General features: G+C 36.6%; 1 protein-coding gene across 2 annotated transcripts in view; it reads right to left on the minus strand.

The window, feature by feature from the left end:
- TXNDC16 (thioredoxin domain containing 16) overlaps positions 1–19,892 on the minus strand; it is a 74,652-nt gene that overhangs the window by 39,680 nt on the left and 15,080 nt on the right. For both annotated transcript variants that reach the window (XM_028507854.1, XM_036010066.1), the window contains 3 exons: positions 9,344–9,465; positions 6,619–6,709; positions 1,161–1,311 (listed from right to left, as the gene is read on the minus strand). In XM_028507854.1, coding sequence (XP_028363655.1) covers positions 1,161–1,311; positions 6,619–6,709; positions 9,344–9,465 — 364 coding nt within the window. The remainder of the gene's footprint in view (positions 1–1,160; positions 1,312–6,618; positions 6,710–9,343; positions 9,466–19,892) is intronic.

Consider the following 19,892-nt stretch of genomic DNA (forward strand, 5'->3'; position numbering starts at 1 on the left):
CACAGCCCCCACTCAATCCACTGAGCTACACCAGTCAGGGCAGAAGCAATAATTTTTAAAATGTGAGAATTATGATTATAAAACACAATATAAATATTATAAACCTTAATAATGTAAAAATTAAAAAACTAACAATAATCATCAACAGGGTGAGAGGATCTGGGATGGAAATAAATGAATGAAGTTAATTTTCTCATCTTTACAGCAAGGAGTGAGTCAATTCTATTTTAAATGAAAATGTAGTTTTTAAAAATAATGATTTAATTTCCTAATGTTTTTCATAATCATTTATAACACGACAATATTTCCTGAGTCCTCTAATGAAGACATGATTTATCAAAAGTCCCATAATCCCTCTAGTTTCACATAAATTTTTTTAAATTTCTTTTTCTTCTGTTAAATTCAAATAAGATTAAATATAACACTTCTTACTAGAAAGTAGCATATGCAATACAATATATCCACTAATCTATTCATTCCTTCTATGGTGCATTTAGACTTCCCATGATGGTCCCCTTGAAGTTCATTTCTTAGTGATGGAATTACATAGCTTTAAATTTTCTTCTTTATGCTTTGCTCCACTGAATTATTTATAATATACATGCACCATTTTTATTTTAAAAAGGACATACTGAATGAAAAGGCCTACTGAAAGTTTTAAACATGCTCAGCATAACCCTTCAAACTTTCAGAGAGAAAAGTATGCTGGTCAACAACACCTACTGAGTCTCTATAAAATTCTTCCAGGCTAATACTAAGAAAAAAGGAACACCAGAAATGCTATTCTTCCAATACTTACCAACTTTTAAAACAGTAGTCAAAATATTCACAACAGGTCTCTTATTGACCATGATGTAGTCTTTGTGAGACTACAAAGTAGTCTCAGAGTAGTCACAGTTCATTATAACCACCACGGAATATTTCCAATACACAAGGCTATATTTGAGTTTTAATACAATGATACTTTAAGACATTAAATGATCATTTTATGACAAGTCTATCATCTCTTCTACCTTTAACAAGGAAATACTCCTAAATTCAAGACATATGTCCAAGGAAAGGGTAAAATATATAGCTCATCTAAGTGAAATGCATATATGTAAATCAAAACAATAAATTTAATATATAGATGATCTAATATACTAAAATAAGGCACATACCAGCAGTGGTGCTTCCATTGACTTAATAAATCGATGAATGTTCAGAGTAGTCAATGGCTGCCCCATTAGTGTTCTTCTACATTGGGGGGTCAAGTCCAAGACTGATTTACAATGAAAAAAGTAGAGATGTGCATATTCTATATCCTCCAATCTGCAAATTAAAAATCAGGGGCAGACCCACTTGAAGTTCAATGCGTGATCATTCTACCATCCAGAAAGGCATAACAAATTTCTTTAAGTCTCATGTTTTTGAATAAATGTTTTAGTAAAAGCCTAAAAGAGTATAACATTAAAATAAAATGGACCTAAGCTAAAGATAAAGAATATTAAAGAAAACCTTTAACCGTAATATTTTTAACAAACCACATGAGTTGCATAAGCAATTTTTTCCCTGAATTCTTTCATACTGTAACTTCTAAATTAGGTATATAGGCAGGTCTACATAATTTTTTTTGAAAAGGCTGTCACCTTGAGGACAATAAGATTATCCTTAAATATAGTTTCTTTTCTAGAAATTTGCTAAATAAAGCTCTGTAACACAAATTTTCTAGGCTTAATTTAAACCCAAATCTGTTTTGAATAAACTTCAGCCAACACATGCCTTAAGATAGAAACCATGTGACACTTTGTGGGAGTTTGTGAATTTGTATCTGAAACATTACAAAACTCAGCAAATATGGTACATAATTTGAGTTTTGGCATTCCCTTCAATATGAGAATTCAAAGATAAACTTATAGTAGGTAAGACTTGCCAAAAATTAAAATAGCATTTTTAAAAATCTCTATGTGGCATTAGAAGGATTTGGCAAAATACTTCAAATTTTTATTTTTTAAATGTTATTTTAATTCTTTTTTATGTATTATTTATTTATTTTTAGAGAGAGAAAGAGAGAGAGAGAAAAACATCAATGTGCGGTTGCTGGGGGCATGTGCCCTGACTGGGAATCAAACCTGTGATGCCTGGTTCGCAGCCCACGCTCAATCCACTGAGCTACACCAGCCAGGGCGTTATTTTAATTCTTGATACATGCTTAAACTGAGCTCCAAGGTTCACTGATTTCAAATTTAATTATAAAGCAATTTCTAATAGATTCAATGATTAAAGAAATGATCACCATAAATGACCCAAAATAGCCACAGCAATTTTGAAAAAGAAGAACAAAGTAGGAGGGATCACAATATCTAGTAGCAAACTGTATTACAAGGCCACTGTAATCAAAACTGCCTGGTACTGGTATAAGAACACACACAGACACATAGATCAATGGAACAGAATAGAGGGCCCAGAAATAAACCCATGTCTATATGGTCAATTAATATTTGACAAAGGGGACAGAAGCATAAAATGAAATAAAAATAGCCTCTTCAACAAATGGTGTTGGGAGATCCGGACAGCTACATGCAAAATAATGAAACTTGACCTCCACCATATACAAAAATAAACTCAAGATGGCTAAAAGATTTTTAATATAAGTTACAACTCCATAAATGTCCTAAAGGAGAATATAGGCAAGAAAATCTTAGATATTCCGTGTAGCAATATTTTTACCCATATGTCCCCTACAGCAAGGGACATAAAGGAAAGGATAAATAAACAGGGTCTTATCAAATAAAAAGCTTCTGCATGGGTAAAGAAAACATCAGCAAAATAAAAAAGGAACCAAACATATGGGAAAATTTATTTGCCCATATTTGCCTTGGACAAAGGTTTGATCTCCAAAATAGATAAAGAACTCACAGGACTCCACTCCAGGAAGACAATCCATTTAAAAATGGGCAAAGGACCTGAACAGACACTTCTCCAAGGAGGACATAAAAAGGGTTCAGAGACATATGAAAGGATACTCAGCATCACTAGCCGTCAGAGAGATGCAAATTAAAATTACAATGAGACACCACTTCACACAGGTCAGAATGGCCATCATTAAATCAACAAACAAGTGCTGACAAGATTGTGGAGAAAAGGGAACCCTAGTGCACTGTTGGTAGGATTGTAGACTGGTGCAGACACTGTGGAAAACATTATGGAATTTCCTCAAAAAACTAAAAATGGAACTGCTTTTTGACTTTGCAGTTCCACTGTTGGGATTATTCCCTAAGAATCCTGAAACACCAATTCAAAAAATGTGTGCACCCCAAAGTTCATAGCAGCACAATTTACAATAGCCAAGTGCTAGAGGCTATCTAAGTGCCTATTAGTAAATGAGTGGCTCAAAAAACTATGGTACATTTACACAATGGAATACTACGCAGCAGAAAGAAAGCAGCAGCTCCTACCCTTTGCGACAGCATAGATGGAACTGGAAAGCATTATGCTAAGTGTACTAAGCCAGGCAGCAAAAGACAAATACCATATGATCTGACCTATAAGTGGAACCTAATCAACAAAACAAACAAGCAAGCAAAAATATAGCCAAATACATCGAAATAAAGAACAAACTGACAGTAAACAGAGGAGGGGGGAGAGGGACAACAGGAAAAGAGGGGAAGGAACATATATAAAGGAAACATGGACAAAGCCAAAGGAGGGTAGGACTGAGTGTGGGAGGTGGGGGAGAGTTGTGGGGGAGAAATGGAAACAACTGTGCTTAAACAACAATTAAAAAATAAAAATAAATAAATAACAACAATAAAACAAATAAATGATCATGCAAAGATTTACTGAATGCCTACTGTATACTAGGCCCTGTGCTAAAATACAAAAGATTAAGATGAATAAGACAATTCAAATCCATGAAGGGCTTAAACTAAAGGAGATATTTTCAGTAAAACAATTAAAATGTAGTTTATAAATGCTACAATAAACAAAGTGCTATGAGAAATAAAGAAATACTTAATCTTGCCTCAAGTTGGGGAGGAGAAAGAAAGAAGGGACTCAGGAAGATCACAGAGATTAAAAGCAGCAAGGGAGAGAAAGACTTCTCTAAGAAGATAAAACAAATGGGCATTTCAGACAAAAGAAACAATATAGCCAAGGCATAGAGTACTTAAGTTTTTGAGGGGGACCCTAAATAGTCACATATTGAAAGGTACGTGTTGAGAATAGGAGGACCTCCCCGAGGCTAGAAGTCGTATCACAACTCCTGAAATAATGTTGGAAAGTTATTTAATCAGGGATCATTTGGCTATAGATAACAGAAACCAAAAAGAGGGATGAGGAAAAACACCTACTGGAAGTTTAGAAGAGTATCTCACTCAATACAGGGAAATCTAAAATAACTGGATCCAAGAATAAATGTAGAGATCTGAACAGCAAGAGTTCTGAGACCTTCATTTTGCCATTAATACCCTTCAGCTCCCAACTTTTGTAAAGACAACTCTCACTTACTTCAATATGGGCAAAACATTCCTGTGAGCAAGAGAGCCACTACACTGTATGATCATTTTTCTATGCCCAATTCTAAGTTTCTTGGAGAGGGAATCGCATTTGCTCAGATAAACTGATGGACTGGTTGGCCCTAGGTCAGCTGGCTGCCTCTGATTTAATTGAATGTGATATGTATGGGGTGAGGGTAACACCTTTCTTGGCCTATACACAGATTCTTTAAGCAGGGAATGTAGGGAGGTAGCAGAAAGTACTGGTGTTTCTATGGCATGTTACCTCTTTTACTACCTGTCAAAATACACCCTTCTTAACCAACATACAATTTCAAGTATAATAAGGTCCAACATTATATAACAATTGGTATACTAGTCTCATCGACTGTCACAGCCCCAGCAACTGGAATAGTGCTTAGCACATAGAAGGTGTTCAATAAATATTTGTTAAATGAAAGAATGAACACATGAATGAAAAAAGGCATTCTCTTCTCCCTCATTAGGAGAAAGTCTAAAGTTATAGCCAACTACTTCACCACAGAAGTGGTGTAATTGGACTATTGTATTCTGAATCCACAGTCCTTCACATCAGGTCCAGGTATGACTCCTCACCATCTTATTATTCATAAATAAATGAGAATTCAAGTATCTCTAATATTTCATATACTCGAAAGTATATTAGAATGGGATAACTCTGTTTTTAATTCCCATTTTTAAGTGGAGAAAAGCAAATATTCTTTTAGAATATTACTGTGTTTAGTCATAGGTCAGAATAAAAAATATATATAGCATATCTTGCTGAAGAGGATTTTAAAAGTAAATAATAGGACTTATATATACCCTGCCAATAAATAACCACCCCTTGTGTTTTAAGCATGTCACCATTATTTGCAATTATTCATTATATGAAAAACAAGCTGGTAACACAAGAGAAAGTACAGACAACTAACCCTAACAGAAACTGTGGGGCCACCGGAGAATCACCATGGGGTGGAGAATAACAAGGCTTTCCCTATTCCAGGATGGGAAACTGGCTGCTAGGAGTAGCCAAGCAGCTGGATAAATGACTGCTTATTGTGGCTTGAGACTCAATGACTACTCACAGTAAAGGTTTATGATACTATCAGCATAAATCTCAAATTGTTAAAAACCTTGATTCTTATGAATAGTAGACATGCGTCAAGGTATTATTTAACTCATTGATGAGGGAACCTGCAGGACGACAGTTCAAGAAGAAGAGACGAGTGGAAAAGGAATGCTGGCTATCGTACAGACAGCAATAAACACCCACTTCTCTGTGCAGGAACTTTATTTTCTGCCAACCCAGTCCCCACCCCCTTACATCATTTAACTTTATCAGTTTTTTATGCACTAATCTCTGAGTTTAGAGAGTTGTAAAATGTCTGGGACTTAATTACTTGTGTGTGGTATATGAAACAATTACTATTTTCTAAGAAAACCGTCGGCAAGAGACTCAAAAACTAGCATGGTATAAAAAGGTCACATGATCACTGTTTGGCCCTGCTTTGGATTAATTTTCCTGAAGAACATTTTAAAGCCAAACAGAATATTTTAAAGTCTTTAAAATGCATTCGCTATTCCTTGTGTCCCTAAATACTAAAAAGAAAAACTTAACCCTATGTTACCCAGACAACAGTCAAAAGAAGGCCTCTACTTAAAATTGTAAGCTAGGAAGTAGACAAAAAAGTAAACATCTAAAACGTTCCATTCAAAAACTGTACTTAAATATACTTAAGATTATGTGAAAGTACTTTATAGAATTCTCAGGAAGAATTTGTGGAGCTTAATTATGAAAGCTGTTATCTTATCACCTATCTCATCACTGAGGGCAATCTATTCCTGAATACACTTGGACACTCATAGGATCACATCTTGTGTCTTATCCATATTGTCTTCATTCACCTAAATCTAACATCACTTCTGCATATTTAAATTCATTTTCAGACAGTAGTACAGTGGATAATAGTAATGAAGGTGATTTCAGGTTTCATTTATATGTTCACATCTGCATACAATTTCTCTTAGACAAGTCCACGCTGTGAGAGTATAATGGAAATGATAAATAACTATTGTGAAATAAATAAACTTAAAATTGTTGACATATGCCACTTATACATACCCAATACTTTCCAAAAGGGCAATTTCTGTGGTTAAGACAAATTGGTATGTGTTCCCATACACAAAAGCAGCTTCCATGACTGCCCTGTGCTCTGAAGAAGAGGTAAGGGAGTTGGGAAAGAGGAAGAGTTAGTTTGTGTGACTCTACATAAATTTCTATTCTCTAGATTGCCCTACATCCTTTAATGCTCTATTACATTTAAAGAAAAATCCTTTGTAGGGATCCCAGTTGGAAAAATGCAAGCAGTTAAAGAAATTATTAAAAGCCTACTCTATTCAAAGTAAGAGGAGAATTAAGAAGCAAAAAAAGAGTTATACTTGACAACGTAACATGAAAAATCTGTGATAGCTTCTTCCTAGTAGACGGGAAGAGAATATGAGTCCACCATACAACTTTGACTTGTTATATATTTTGTATTGTTTCTTGCTTAGTTTTTTTTTGTAATCAAACTTATTCTTGAATATAGTTTAAAGAGACAACTATCATTCCTTAGGCATGTTAAGAAAAAGAGTTTCTCTACCTTCCACCCTATTTCCAATTTCCAAGGGACAAACAACTACTTTCAACTCTTTTATTGTTTCTTTAGGTATTTACCTCTAAGTCTCTAACTTACATTGTTATATTCTTATTTTCTATTTTTTTTGTTAGTCTTATCTACTGACTTCCCACAGGGCAAGATGATAAATTAGCTCTTTTTTCCAAAACTCCACAAACGTACACATTTCTATCCCCTCAATTTTCCCAATATAGTTCTAACTTTTGTTAAATCAATAAGCAGTATTTATATTGTTATGAGTCAGTAAATACTATTTACAAATAAGCCATACAGTACAAAATGAATGCTCTTCCTTTACTGAATTCTTTTCCCTATAGTTATGCCTATCGTTTTCTTTATTTTTGTATGCATTTCTTACTAATTTATTCCTAAATTCTTGCACAATTGCCTAACCTTCTTAACACTTCAAATATATCGAGTATACCATCTATTCCCTCTTCTGCAGAAATGTCCTGTATGGACTATTGCTACCTGACCTGCTATGCAACTTTCATCCTAAGAACTTACTTCATCATCATCTCAAGGATCTCTTATTCTCTCTCATGTATTAGCTCCATTGGCCTGTTACCCATGTCTTCTTGACTAATTTGCCCCCTTATTCCCATTCTCTAGCACTTCCTATGAGAGGAATATGGAATACACAGTTTTTGCAAGTTTGCACTTCTGGAAGTGTCTTTATTCTATTTTCATATAACTAACTATAGTTGTCTGCTTATAGACTTCGAGGGTTGAGTCATTTTCCTGAGAATTTCAGTTTTCAGGGCTGGAATTGAGAAGTCCAATGCCATTCTGATTCTTGATCCCTTAATTGCACCCTTTTTCTTTCTGGAATATTTGAGAATAATTTTTGTTCCCAATATTCTGAAATTTCAAAATGAGATGCTTTGGTGTGGATCTACATTCATCCACTATGCTGGCATTTAATGGGTTCTTTCTGTTTGGAAGCTTGAATCCTTCTGTTCTGGGAAATTTTCTTGAAGTGCTTCTTTGAAGATTTCTTCCTTTTCATATTTTGTTTTTTTTTTTCCTCACTATCCTTTCCGGGCAGTTACCTTCCCCTCCAGTACCTAATCTTCTACCATTTTTATCACATATCATCAGATTATTCCACTCACCACGCTGCCTTGCTGGAGTCATGTACCTCTCCAACCAGGGTCACTCCCTCTCATTACAAAAAGATTTTAACTTCTGTCATACTGTCAATTTCCCCAATACTACTCCTATCACAATCCTTGGCGATTTTATTATCCCCATAGATGATCCTGTCAAAATCCCTGGCCTTGTCTATAGACTCCAATGATATTTCTTTAATCCTACCTTGACCACTCACTGCTCCAGTCCCACTGCAGGCTTTTAATTAACAATTACTGCAAACTCCTCCATAATTTCAATGTGTAGCATCGTCCTCCCCACTCCCATCTCTCCACCTGACTAGGTCACTCAGTCTAGTACATAACTCTAACCCTCCAGGACCTATAATGCTACCCACTTTTCAATGTCGGTCACCCCCTCAAATCCTCTCTTTTCTCTTAACTCACCTTAAATTCCAGTCAATCTTTATAATCACTCCCCTGCCCATTTGGCCTAAACACAATCCAGATTAAATCAAACACAATGCCTATTCTGTACTTACAAATTGATTCTGTCAAAGTTAGATTTTGAAAAATATCTCATAAACAGCAAATACCAAAATACCTAAAAAGAAAGCTAGTCAGTCAACAGCATTTACCAAAATGCCATAAACTATTATACCAGGTACCATGAGGGCTATAAAGAAATAAAAAATAGTAACAGCTAACACAGAGCACCTATTACATGCCAGAAACTATTTTAATTATTCAAGCTCATCTGGTCCTTACAATAACACTAAGAGGTAGGCACATTTTTTTATCTATCATCTTAGTGAATAAGAAGCAGGCTACGTAAGTTGTCCAAGGTCATACTACAAGTTACTGATGGAGCAAGGGGTCTAATCTAGGCAGTCTGGCTCCAGAGTTCAATTCAACCACTATGCTATGCTGCCAATTAAAAACAGAAAACATAACAGTAAAGATGCTTTAAATTTATTTTAAAATATTAAGATTGTGGTTAAAATACACTATTTTAAGTCTTCAACATATTCACACGAGTACAGACACAGCAAAGATTAAAGTAAAAGTTAATAAATACCTGGTGTTCCAATGGCTCTTACATATGAAAATGCAATGTTTGCTTTTCCTTTCAGAGCATTTTCTATATTCTGAAGGTCTTCCAGGGTGGTAATATATTTTACTTCATTAAAAAGAAGGGCACTAAAATGAACAAAGATGTAATTAGAAGAAAAATCTGTATGAACTTAGTTATTTAATACATATTTGTTAAGTACAGTAGTACCATGGTACCCGTCACCAATTCATTCCAGAACTCGTGACCAGTGTCAAAACCAACAAGTACCCAACTGTTTTCGAGCTACCATGAGACTGACACTTCAGACCTCTGTTTCATCACGAGAGAGGGGCACCGAGTGGCAAGTAAGCACTGAGTGCTAAAACATTTTTTTTCTCATCAAAATGCTATGAGTACAGGGTTTGACGAGTTCTGAAGATGGGTATCGAGGTATAACTATAAATTAAAAAACCTACTAAGAAAATTTAGCAAGAAACTACACATTTTATTTATTTATTTTTAATTTAGTGATTTTAGAGGGGGGGGAGTAGTAGTGCAGGAGAGAGACAGACATCAACTTGTTGTTCCATTTATTTATACATTCATTGGTTGATTCTTTTATGTGCCCTGACTGGGGATTGAACCTATAACCTTGGCCTACTGGGATGACTCTCCAACCAGCTGAGTTACCCAGCCAGGGCAAGAACTTAAGCACTTTAATACTAAACTAAAATCACTCCCTAAATCATTAGTCTGTCCCTGAGAGCATCAACCAGGAACAGTTGTGAGTAGTAGTGCTCATGCTCCATCACAACCACCTCAATGAATTTAAGCTGTATTCACTAACATCCTACGCTGGTCAAATAATCAATCCCTTACAGTTAGTTTTCTCAGCTTGAATACATTTGATCCCTTCACACATTTAAAATGCAGGCTTCTTTCCATGGCCTATAAGGCCCTAGATGACCTAGCCGTTGCCTACTTCTCCAACCTCACTTTGGAGAGATTCTACCATTCTTCATGCATACCACACTTCAGGCACACCTCAGGCCTTCGCATGCACAACTCTGTTCGCTGAAAGCTAGTCCCTTGCTCCTTCTCAAACCTCTGGTCTTTGAGAAGCCTTCTCTGTTGGTCCTATGTAAATAGGTCTGTAGCATTTTTCTCTTTCATTTTATATTATTTGATTCCTTCCTAGTACTTATCACAATTTACAAATGTTTATATACTTATATACTTGTTTCTCTCTTCTTCTCTCATTAAACTGTTACCTTTCTGAGGCAGGAATGTTGCATATTTTACCACTATTTCTGTAATAACTTAAAATAGAGCATAGTATGTAGTAATAAATATTCATTGAATGAATAAAAGAAAGAGTAGGGTAGAAATTATTTATTTCCATTCTTCACCTGAAAACAAGTTCAGAACACTGAAATGCTTCCTTAATTGACAACAGTTACTGAATCAAGGAGCCAGGAACAGAACACAAAACAGGACTTATTCCTAGTTCAGTAATCTTTCCACTTGACCACAATTCTTCCAAATCATCTTTTCAGTGTGTTAGGCTAACTGATCATATTTCTTCATCCAAAAGAATCTTTATTAATTTTCTACTTCTATATAAATTCTCTAATAACTCACTTCATTTTTCTGTGTGCATGTATATTTTTGTTAGGCAAACTTTAATGATTCTTGAAAACCATTCCAAGTCCACATACTTAAGCAAAGGTTTACTCAACTGTCTCCAACAAATTAGTCAAGTATTGCTTTCCTATAATGGAAAACATGGGACTTTCTGCTAATACTGCAGTTCTTAAACTCTTTGGTTTCAAAATACCTTAATAGTTTTAAAAACTGAGCTCCTCAAAGAGCTTTTGTTTATGTAGGTTACATCTACCAATAGTTGCCAAAATAGAAATTAAAACAGGAATTTTAAAATGTTTATTAATTTTTTTAAAATAATAATAAACACCATAGCATGTTAATATAAATAATACTTTCTCATAAGAAAAGCAATTTTTCAAAACAAAAGAAAAACAGTGAAAAGAAGAGTGGCATTGTTTTACATTTCTGCAATTCTTCTTAATATTAAACTAAATAAAAGACAGCTGGATTCTCATAGCTGCTTTTGCATTCAGTCTGTTCTGACATTACACAATACATCTCTAGCCTGTGGAAACTGCACTCTTAAAAGAATAAAAGTGGAAAAAGGTAAATAATGTGTTAGCATTATTAGAAAAGTATTGTGATTTCACGAACACCCTGAAACTACTGCTCTAAATTAAATTACATTGGCTTAAATATTGACTTATTACAGATTTCTTCAACATTTTGAAAGAAAAGTAAAATTTGATCTACTACAATTCCCAGGGCTCTTGTTTCAGTTTTTAAAAGAAATATTTACAGAGCAGTACTCACTATATGTGAGGTATTTTCACATGTTTTCATTTAAATCCTCAACAATAATCTTGGAACATTCTTTTTTAATGCACACATACAGGTAACAGTTTGAGGGATTAAATAATCTGCCCCAGATCACAGTGGTAGCCACTGGCAAAGCTGACACTAAGCTGGCCTTCTGACACTAAGGCCAGGACCTGTAAACTACATTATTACCGACCACTCTTGTAAATGGGAAACCAGGCAGAAAGGCAGACAACGAAGGAATGGCAGTGGAGTCTCAGTGGCAATCTGGGATATTGGTGGCCTATATATTTGGGCTAACAAGTCCAGAATTACTTTTGAGTTACTTCAAAACAGTTGGGAGGTACCGTCTAGTAAACTTAATTGGACTCCCATGTAAATTCTGGCCTTAGAAATTATATTCACCCTTTAACTTTTATTGCTGTAGCCCTAACGTACGTGCTTCGAAAATCAGACCTAGGAGAAGAAATCTCCCAAACTGTTCTCTCAAGTAAGTACTAGCAAATATAAATTAATAAAAGCCAACATTCTGGGGGCACTTGCCCCATGTCAGGCATAGTACTAACATTTTATAGTACTGGCAGTTAGTCAGATTTCAGATTTCAGACTGCCCAGCTCTGAACTCCTTCTCTCTTTTGCTTTGAGAACTCCCTGGTTTCTAAGTCTTTGTGGTGAGCAGAGGCCTCCTCATAACAGGGCTGAATCCCTTCATAAAATCTATTATGGCAAACTTCTTTCCCAAGTTATCTGCTGCAAGGCACAGCTATATGACCCAGAATCACTTGTCTGACATTTTGGACAAGGAGCCAGTGATACAAAGAATCAGGGACAGAGCAGAATTATTGTAAGAGGCAGTAGCAGCAACAGTCAGCTCCAAGGCAGCAGTGAGAACAGTTCTGATGACAGCCCCAGTACAGGAGATGCAAGCTTTCATCCAACACCTCGGTAATGCAGCTGTCCCCTCCAGACTAGTTCTGTCATGATCTTAACTATATTTCAGAGCCGTATAAGCTGAGTCCAGTTCTCCAGCTCTTCTAGAGCGTCTGAGATATACTCTATTGCTCCAAATCCTTTTCTGCTAAAGCCAGTCAGACCCAGATTTTAGGGTTATAACTAAGAATGGTCGGCAACGGACTGTGTTTTAATTTTCATGGCAACCATCTGAGAGTAGTACCATCTGGAACTCCATTTTACAGATAAGCCCATGGGGCTTAGAGAGGTTACCCTGCCTAATGTCCCAAAGCTCATTAAGTGGACATTATCCATGAGGTAATATAAACCAAAACTAATGATATTCTATCTAATGATCTCTAGGATTTTTCCCAATGGCTTCCTAACTTTATTTCTTAATGTTAACTTCCAGAATATGGGCATACCTGAGGATCTCTAGGATCCTTTCCACAAACTTGTGCTACTTCACTCCAGTTTCAAACAGGAGAAATACTGACAGAAATGGGTTAAAGAAGAAGTCTGTCTTGGGACTTTCTTTTCTTGTCCTAATGATGTGGTAAAATTTCTCATGCATTCTACAATATGAATATTATTACTACATTCTAATTATTGTCTTGTTTTTCCAGTGTTGTCCTAAATAACAGAAATTCAGTAAGGTCCAAGGACACAAACTTAATAGAAAGAAATCAATATCTTTCATATACATGTATGTATATATTATACATATAGATATGCTATATATCTATATTTTATATGAAAATCAATGTGCTAGAAGACAATGTAAGAAAAAACCCATCTACAATAGAAACAAAAGAGACTAAATACCTTGTAATAAGTTTAAGTGTCCAGGCATATATGAAGACAGCATTAAAATATTACTAAAAAACACAAAAGAAATTGGGACAAATAAAAAGACTTCAGGTTCTGGGATGGTAAGATTTACTCTAAAAATGTCATCTGTCCCTAAAATAACTTATACATTTAATGTTAGTAGGATTTAGTCAGAGAGGGGAATAGATTGGACAAGTTAATTTTCAATGTTATCTGTAAATGAAACAATTCTCTTTTTTTAGTTACAAAATTTTATTTTATTTTTTTCCTTTCTTAAATTGTTTTTCAAGTACAGTTGTCTCCAATTTCCCCCCTCCTCCCCCACCCCACCTGCCACCTGTCTGCACCCCCCACCCTAGATCCTACCCCCTTTGGCTTTGTCCATGTGTCCTTTATACATGGTCCTCAATGACCTTTCCCCTATCTTCCCCATTATAATTCTTAAAAGAAAAATATGAAGGGCCCTGGATCTTTCAGGTAGTATAAAACCTCAATAACTAAAGCAATGGTACTAGTATACAAATAGATAATTGAAATATGAAGTTAAAAAAATAGACCCAAATATATATGAGTGATTAGTGTAAAAAATGGCATCTCGAATAGTGAAGTGATTCATTAATCTCAGTTGTGTTGGGACAACTATATAGCCACTTGGCTCTTACACAGCTAAATCCATCCCTTATACCATTCACCAAGTTAAATTCTAAACAGATCAAAGATTTAACTATAAAACTGAAACCATGAAAACACTGAGAAGAAATACATCCACAGAAATGAGTCTGATCTTTGACAAAGGAGAAAAGCCACTTAATGGAGAAAGGGTGCTAAAACAACTGGACATCACATGCAAAAAAGTAAATCCAGACACTAACTTCACAACTTCCACAAAAATTAACTCAAAATGGATCACAGGCCTATATGTAAAATGTACAACTATAAATCTTCTAGATGATAACATGAAAGAAAATTGGTAGCCTTGGATATAGCAATGATTTAGATACACCACCAAAAGCATAATCCATGGGGAAAAATGTTAAGTTAGAGTTCATTATTATTAAAACTTTTGCTCTGCAGAAGAAACTGTTAAGAGAATGAAAAAAACGAGCCACAGCATAGGGGGAAAAATTGCAAAACATGTATCTGATAAAGGACTTACATCCAACATATACAAAAAAAGACCCTTAAAATTCATCAATAAAAAACAATTAAAATATGTGCAAAAGTTCTTAACAGATATCCCACCTAAGAAAACATACAAAGGGCTAATAAGAAGCATAGAAAATGTGCTCAACATCATTATGTCACTGCAAAACTGCAAATTAAAACAATGAGAAGCCACTATACACCTATTAGAATGGCTAAAAAAATTGGCAATTCCAAATGCTGACAAGGATGTTTAGCAACAGGAACTCATTCACTGTACATGTAAGTGCAAAGTGGTACAGGCACTTTGGCAGGTAGGGTGGCAGTTTCTTACAAAGCTAAACACAGCCTTACCATATCATCCAGAAATCACATTCATTTTACCCACAGGAGTTTAAAACAATGGTACATGCACACATAAAGCCTGCACAGGAATGTTTATAACAGCTTTATTCATATTTGCCAAAACATGGAAGAAACACTTCAATAGGTGAATGGATAAATGGTATATCCATACAATGGAATATCAACCACTGATAAAAAGAAATGAGATATCCAACCATGAAATACAAGGCAGAACCTGAAATACATATTGCTAAGTCAAAAAAAAAGTCAATCTAAAAAGGCTATATGCTATATGATTCAATTATATGACATTCTGGATAAAGTAAAATTATGTTGACAACAAAAGGATCAGCAGTTGGGGAGCAGAAGGGCAGGACAAATAGGTGGAGCACAAGGAATTTTTTAGGTCAGTGAAACCAGGCTGTCTGATACTGTATTGGTAGACACAGGCCATGTCGAAACTTACAGAACTGAACAACAGAGTGAACCCCAAAACAAATAGGTACTTGGTTAACAATAATGTGTCAATATTGGTTCATCAAGTGTAACAATATGCCACACTAATGCAAAATGTTAAGAATAAAGGGAAACTGAATACAGAGAAGAAAGGAGGTATATGGGAATTCTATGTACCACCTGCTAAATCTTTGGTCAGCCTAAAACTGCTTTAAAAAACAGTCTATTAATTTTTTTAAAAAATAGGTGAATTCCTTTGTAGCAATGGCATAAGAGAGATCTTAATACAACTTAAAATTCACAAGTCCAAAGAAAGAAGATAAATTTGACCAGATAATTTTAAAAGAACAAAGTAGGGAAATATGAAGACAAATGACAAACTTGGTAGGGGAAGGTGAAAAATGTGCAGTTTAGTCTCCTTTACATAAGAAGAGTGCCTAGAAATTAATAATAATAAAGTTTAAAACATGATAGAAAAATGGGCAAACGATATCAAGCAACAGTTCAGTTCCATTTCTAGGAATAGTATGCAGCTGCCACAGAGTACGTGACAGAAACTGCTTAACAGACACTGGGTATTTCAACCTAGTAGACTTAGCACATAAAAGTAGGATGATAGAGTGAAAGGCGTTTTTCCCCATAGTAATTTGCAAAGTATAACTCTGATATGATACTCTATTTAGCAGTTCTTCAATATTCCAACTATTACTGAAAAAATTTTTAAATACTATATTTCACAAGTCATTTTTCTTATATTTTTAACAAAAATGAGGACATTGCCTCTTTGGAAATCTACTTGACATTTCGTTTCCTCCCCCTAAGTTTCTTCTTCCCGTAAGTGCTGGGAAGTGAAGAGAAGTGTGTTCTTCCCTAGAACACTGCCCACATGGCCTCTATGTTAACAACACTTAGATCTGCACTCCTTGGGGGCTCAAGTTCCTATAACTGTTTACTTGAGATTTAGATGTGATGGGCATTTGACTCATTGGAGATTATCTTCTGAAAATTTGCTCTTCTCCCTTGCCTACCTCAGTGATCAGATTAGATTTGAAATAGAATGAGGTAAAAAGGAAGTCAGGAACTAACTCAAGTTTGTAGTTTTGCTCATTATTACAAAATAAACTGTCACCAAGTCCAGTTAATTTTACCTCCTAAGCATTAAAGAGAAAATTCCCTCTTTGCTATCTCTACTCTACCTCTCTAGATTGTACAACAGCCACACAACGGTTTCTCCATTTGGGGCAGGGGCCAAGGGGCAGAAGGGATATTCAGGAGAATAGATATATTTTAATATTTTGTTTTTTCAAAGTATGTTTTATTGATTGTGCTGGTACAGTTGTCCCGTTTTTTTCTCTCCTTTATTCTCCTCCACCCTGCCCACCCCCTCCCACCAGCTTTCCCACATCTTACTTAGTTCATGTCCATGGGTCCATACATCTATATTCTTTGACTTCTTCATTTCCTATACTATTTTTAATCTCTCCATCTATTTTGTACCTACCATTTATGCTTCTTATCCCCTGTACCTTTTCCCTCATTCTCCCCCTTCCCTCTCCCCACTGGTAACCCTCCATGTGATCTTCATTTCTGTGAGTCTGTTCCTGTTCTCATTGTTTGCTTAGTTTGTTTTAGGTTCAGTTGTTGATAATTGTGAGTTTGTTGTCATTTTACTGTTCATATTTTTTATCATCTTTTTCTTAGATAAGTCTCTTTAACATTTCATATAATAAGAGCTGGGTGATGATGAACTCCTTTAACTTGACCTTATCTAGGAAGCACTTTATCTGCCCTTCCATTCTAAATGATAGTTTTGCTAGATAGAGTAATCTTGGATATAGGTCCTTGCCTTTCATGACTTGGAATACTTCTTTCCAGCCCATTCTTGCCTGTAAGATTTCTTTTGAGAAATCAGCTGTTAGTCTTATGGGAACTCCTTTGCAGGTAACTGTCTCCTTTTCTCTTGCTGCTTTTAAGATTCTCTCTTTGTCTTTAATCTTGGGTAACTTAATGATGATGTGCCTTGGTGTGTGCTTCCTTAGGTCTAACTTCTTGGGGATTATCTGAGCTTCCTGGACTTCCTGGAAGTCTATTTCCTTTGCCAGATTGGGAAGTTCTCCTCCATTACTTTTTCAAATAAATTTTCAATTTCTTGCTCTTCCTCTTCTCCTTCTGGCACCCCTGTGATTTGGATGTTGGAACATTTAAAGCTGTCCCAGAGATTCCTAAGCCTCTCCTCATTTTTTTTGAATTTTTGTCTCTTTGTTCTGGTCCAGTTAAATGTTTATTTCTTCCTTTTGCTCCAAATCATTGATTTGAGACCCGGTTGCCTTCCCTTCACTGTTGGTTCCCTGTATATTTTTATTTCACCTTGCATAGCCTTCACTTTTTTCTCTATTGTACAACCATACTCAACCATTTCTGTGAGCATTCTGATTACCAGTGTTTTGAACTCTGGATCTGATAGATTGGCTATCTCTTTATCACTTAGTTCTTTTTTGTTTGGAAGTTTTGATCTGTTCTTTCACTTGGGCCATTTTCTTGGTCTCAATGCACCTATTATGTTGTAAGGGGCAGAGCCTTAGGTATTCACCAGGGTGGGGCAACACACTTTGCTGTATTGTGGCGCTGTGTGTGGGGGAGGGGGCCGAGAGGAAATAATGTTGTTTGCTCTGCTCTTGATTGGCTTTTAGTCACTTCCCCTGCTACCCATAAGCAGATTGGGGCCTTCTGGTGCTGATTCCTGGGTGGGTGGACTTGTGTACATTCTAGGACCCTGTGGGTCTCTCCAATGAACCCTCCTGTGAGGCTGGGAGTTTCTCCTGCCACCACAACCCCCACAGATTTTTACAACCAGAGGTTTTGAAGCTTTCTTTTCCTGTGCTGGAACCCAGGGTTACACAGTCTTGCTCCCCAGTTGTTCCTTCCAGTTTATCTGCACATAAATGTGGGATTGCCAGCCACCTCCTCACCTGCCTGGTACTCTATCTGCCACCTTGCCACATGTCCTGTCTGCCCCCGCTACCCATCTCCACCCCTCCTACCAGTCTCAATGAATGTTTCTTCTGTAACTCCTTGGTTGTCAACTTCCATGAAGTTTGATTTTCTGGAAGTTCTGATTTTATTTTTAAATTTGTTTTTGTCCTTTCAGTTCAAGGGGCAAAGTGTATCTACCCATGCCTCCATCTTGGCCAGAAGTTGGTTCCTCCATGTTCTTGGACCTCACAAAACTGTCACACCCACCAGAAAGAGTTCTCCAGTACTAATTTAATCGCATCACTTGCCTGCCAGCAACCCTCTATTGAACAGTCAGGTATTATGCTGGTCAATTAGTACAGCAAGCCCAACTGAAAGTAACAATCTAGCCTTCATTCCCTTATTGCAACAGTACAAGCAAGAGGCAGAGAGGCATTAGTTTCAGAATGTTTCTTTCCCTTCCCTGCCATGAAAGCCCCAGGTGAGGGTCAGGTGCACAAAGCACAGATGTAAGGTATCATTGCATTCCAAGGGGCAACCAACAAAAGGCTCCTGGCTCTTTATGGACTGGTGGGCTGGGGTGAAGGAAAGAGGGGCTAGGAGTTGAAAGGGACCGAGTCAAAGTAGAGATAAAAGGGTCTTATCAGAAGTACCTGTGAGGTGCCCAGCCAAGGTTTCTGATAGTGAGGCCTCAAAATGGAGATAACTGGGCTAAAAATGCAGGTGTACACAGGAGCATGTTTGGCCTAAGGGATTGGGAGAAAGGAGGGACCTGAGTCTTTCACCTCAATTTTCTCTAAAAAACTGCAATGTGCTGGCTGCACAGCAAGTCTAGTGTGGAGGAGGTACCTTCCCCCTATGAGGCCTGCCAGGTAAAACCTTATAATGCCTATGGTTGGGCCCAAAAGATGACACAAGAATTCTGATGTGGAGCTGGACTCCTCACCCACCAGTGGCTACCCAAAAGCCTGAACTTCTTCACATGGTAAACAAAGATTCCCTTTATCTGACCCCATGCCTACCTCTCTGCCCTCATCTCCTGCTTCACATTTGGTACTCTTGGTAAAAAAACTACCCTCTCCATGCCCTGACTAGCGTAGTGCGATGGACTGGGTACAGGCCTGTGAACCAAAGGGTCACCTGTTCAATTCCCAGTCAGGGCACATGCCTGAGTTGCAGACCAGGTCCCCGATAGGGGGTGTGAGAGGCAACCACACATGGATGTTTCTCTCCCTCTCTTTCTCCCTCCCCTCCCCTTTCTCTAAAAATAAATAAATAAAATCATTTTTAAAAAGAACTTAAAAAACTACCCTCTCCAAACTATTCTAACCTTCCTGCCATTGCTCACACAGTTCCCACTGCTTTACCCACTTTCCATTTCTTCACCAAGCAAATGCCCACTTATGCTTTAAGTATCATCTCCATGCCACCTCCTTCAGGAAGACTTCTT

This window comes from Phyllostomus discolor, chromosome 1 (genome assembly GCF_004126475.2).
Source record: "Phyllostomus discolor isolate MPI-MPIP mPhyDis1 chromosome 1, mPhyDis1.pri.v3, whole genome shotgun sequence".
NCBI lineage: Eukaryota > Metazoa > Chordata > Mammalia > Chiroptera > Phyllostomidae > Phyllostomus > Phyllostomus discolor.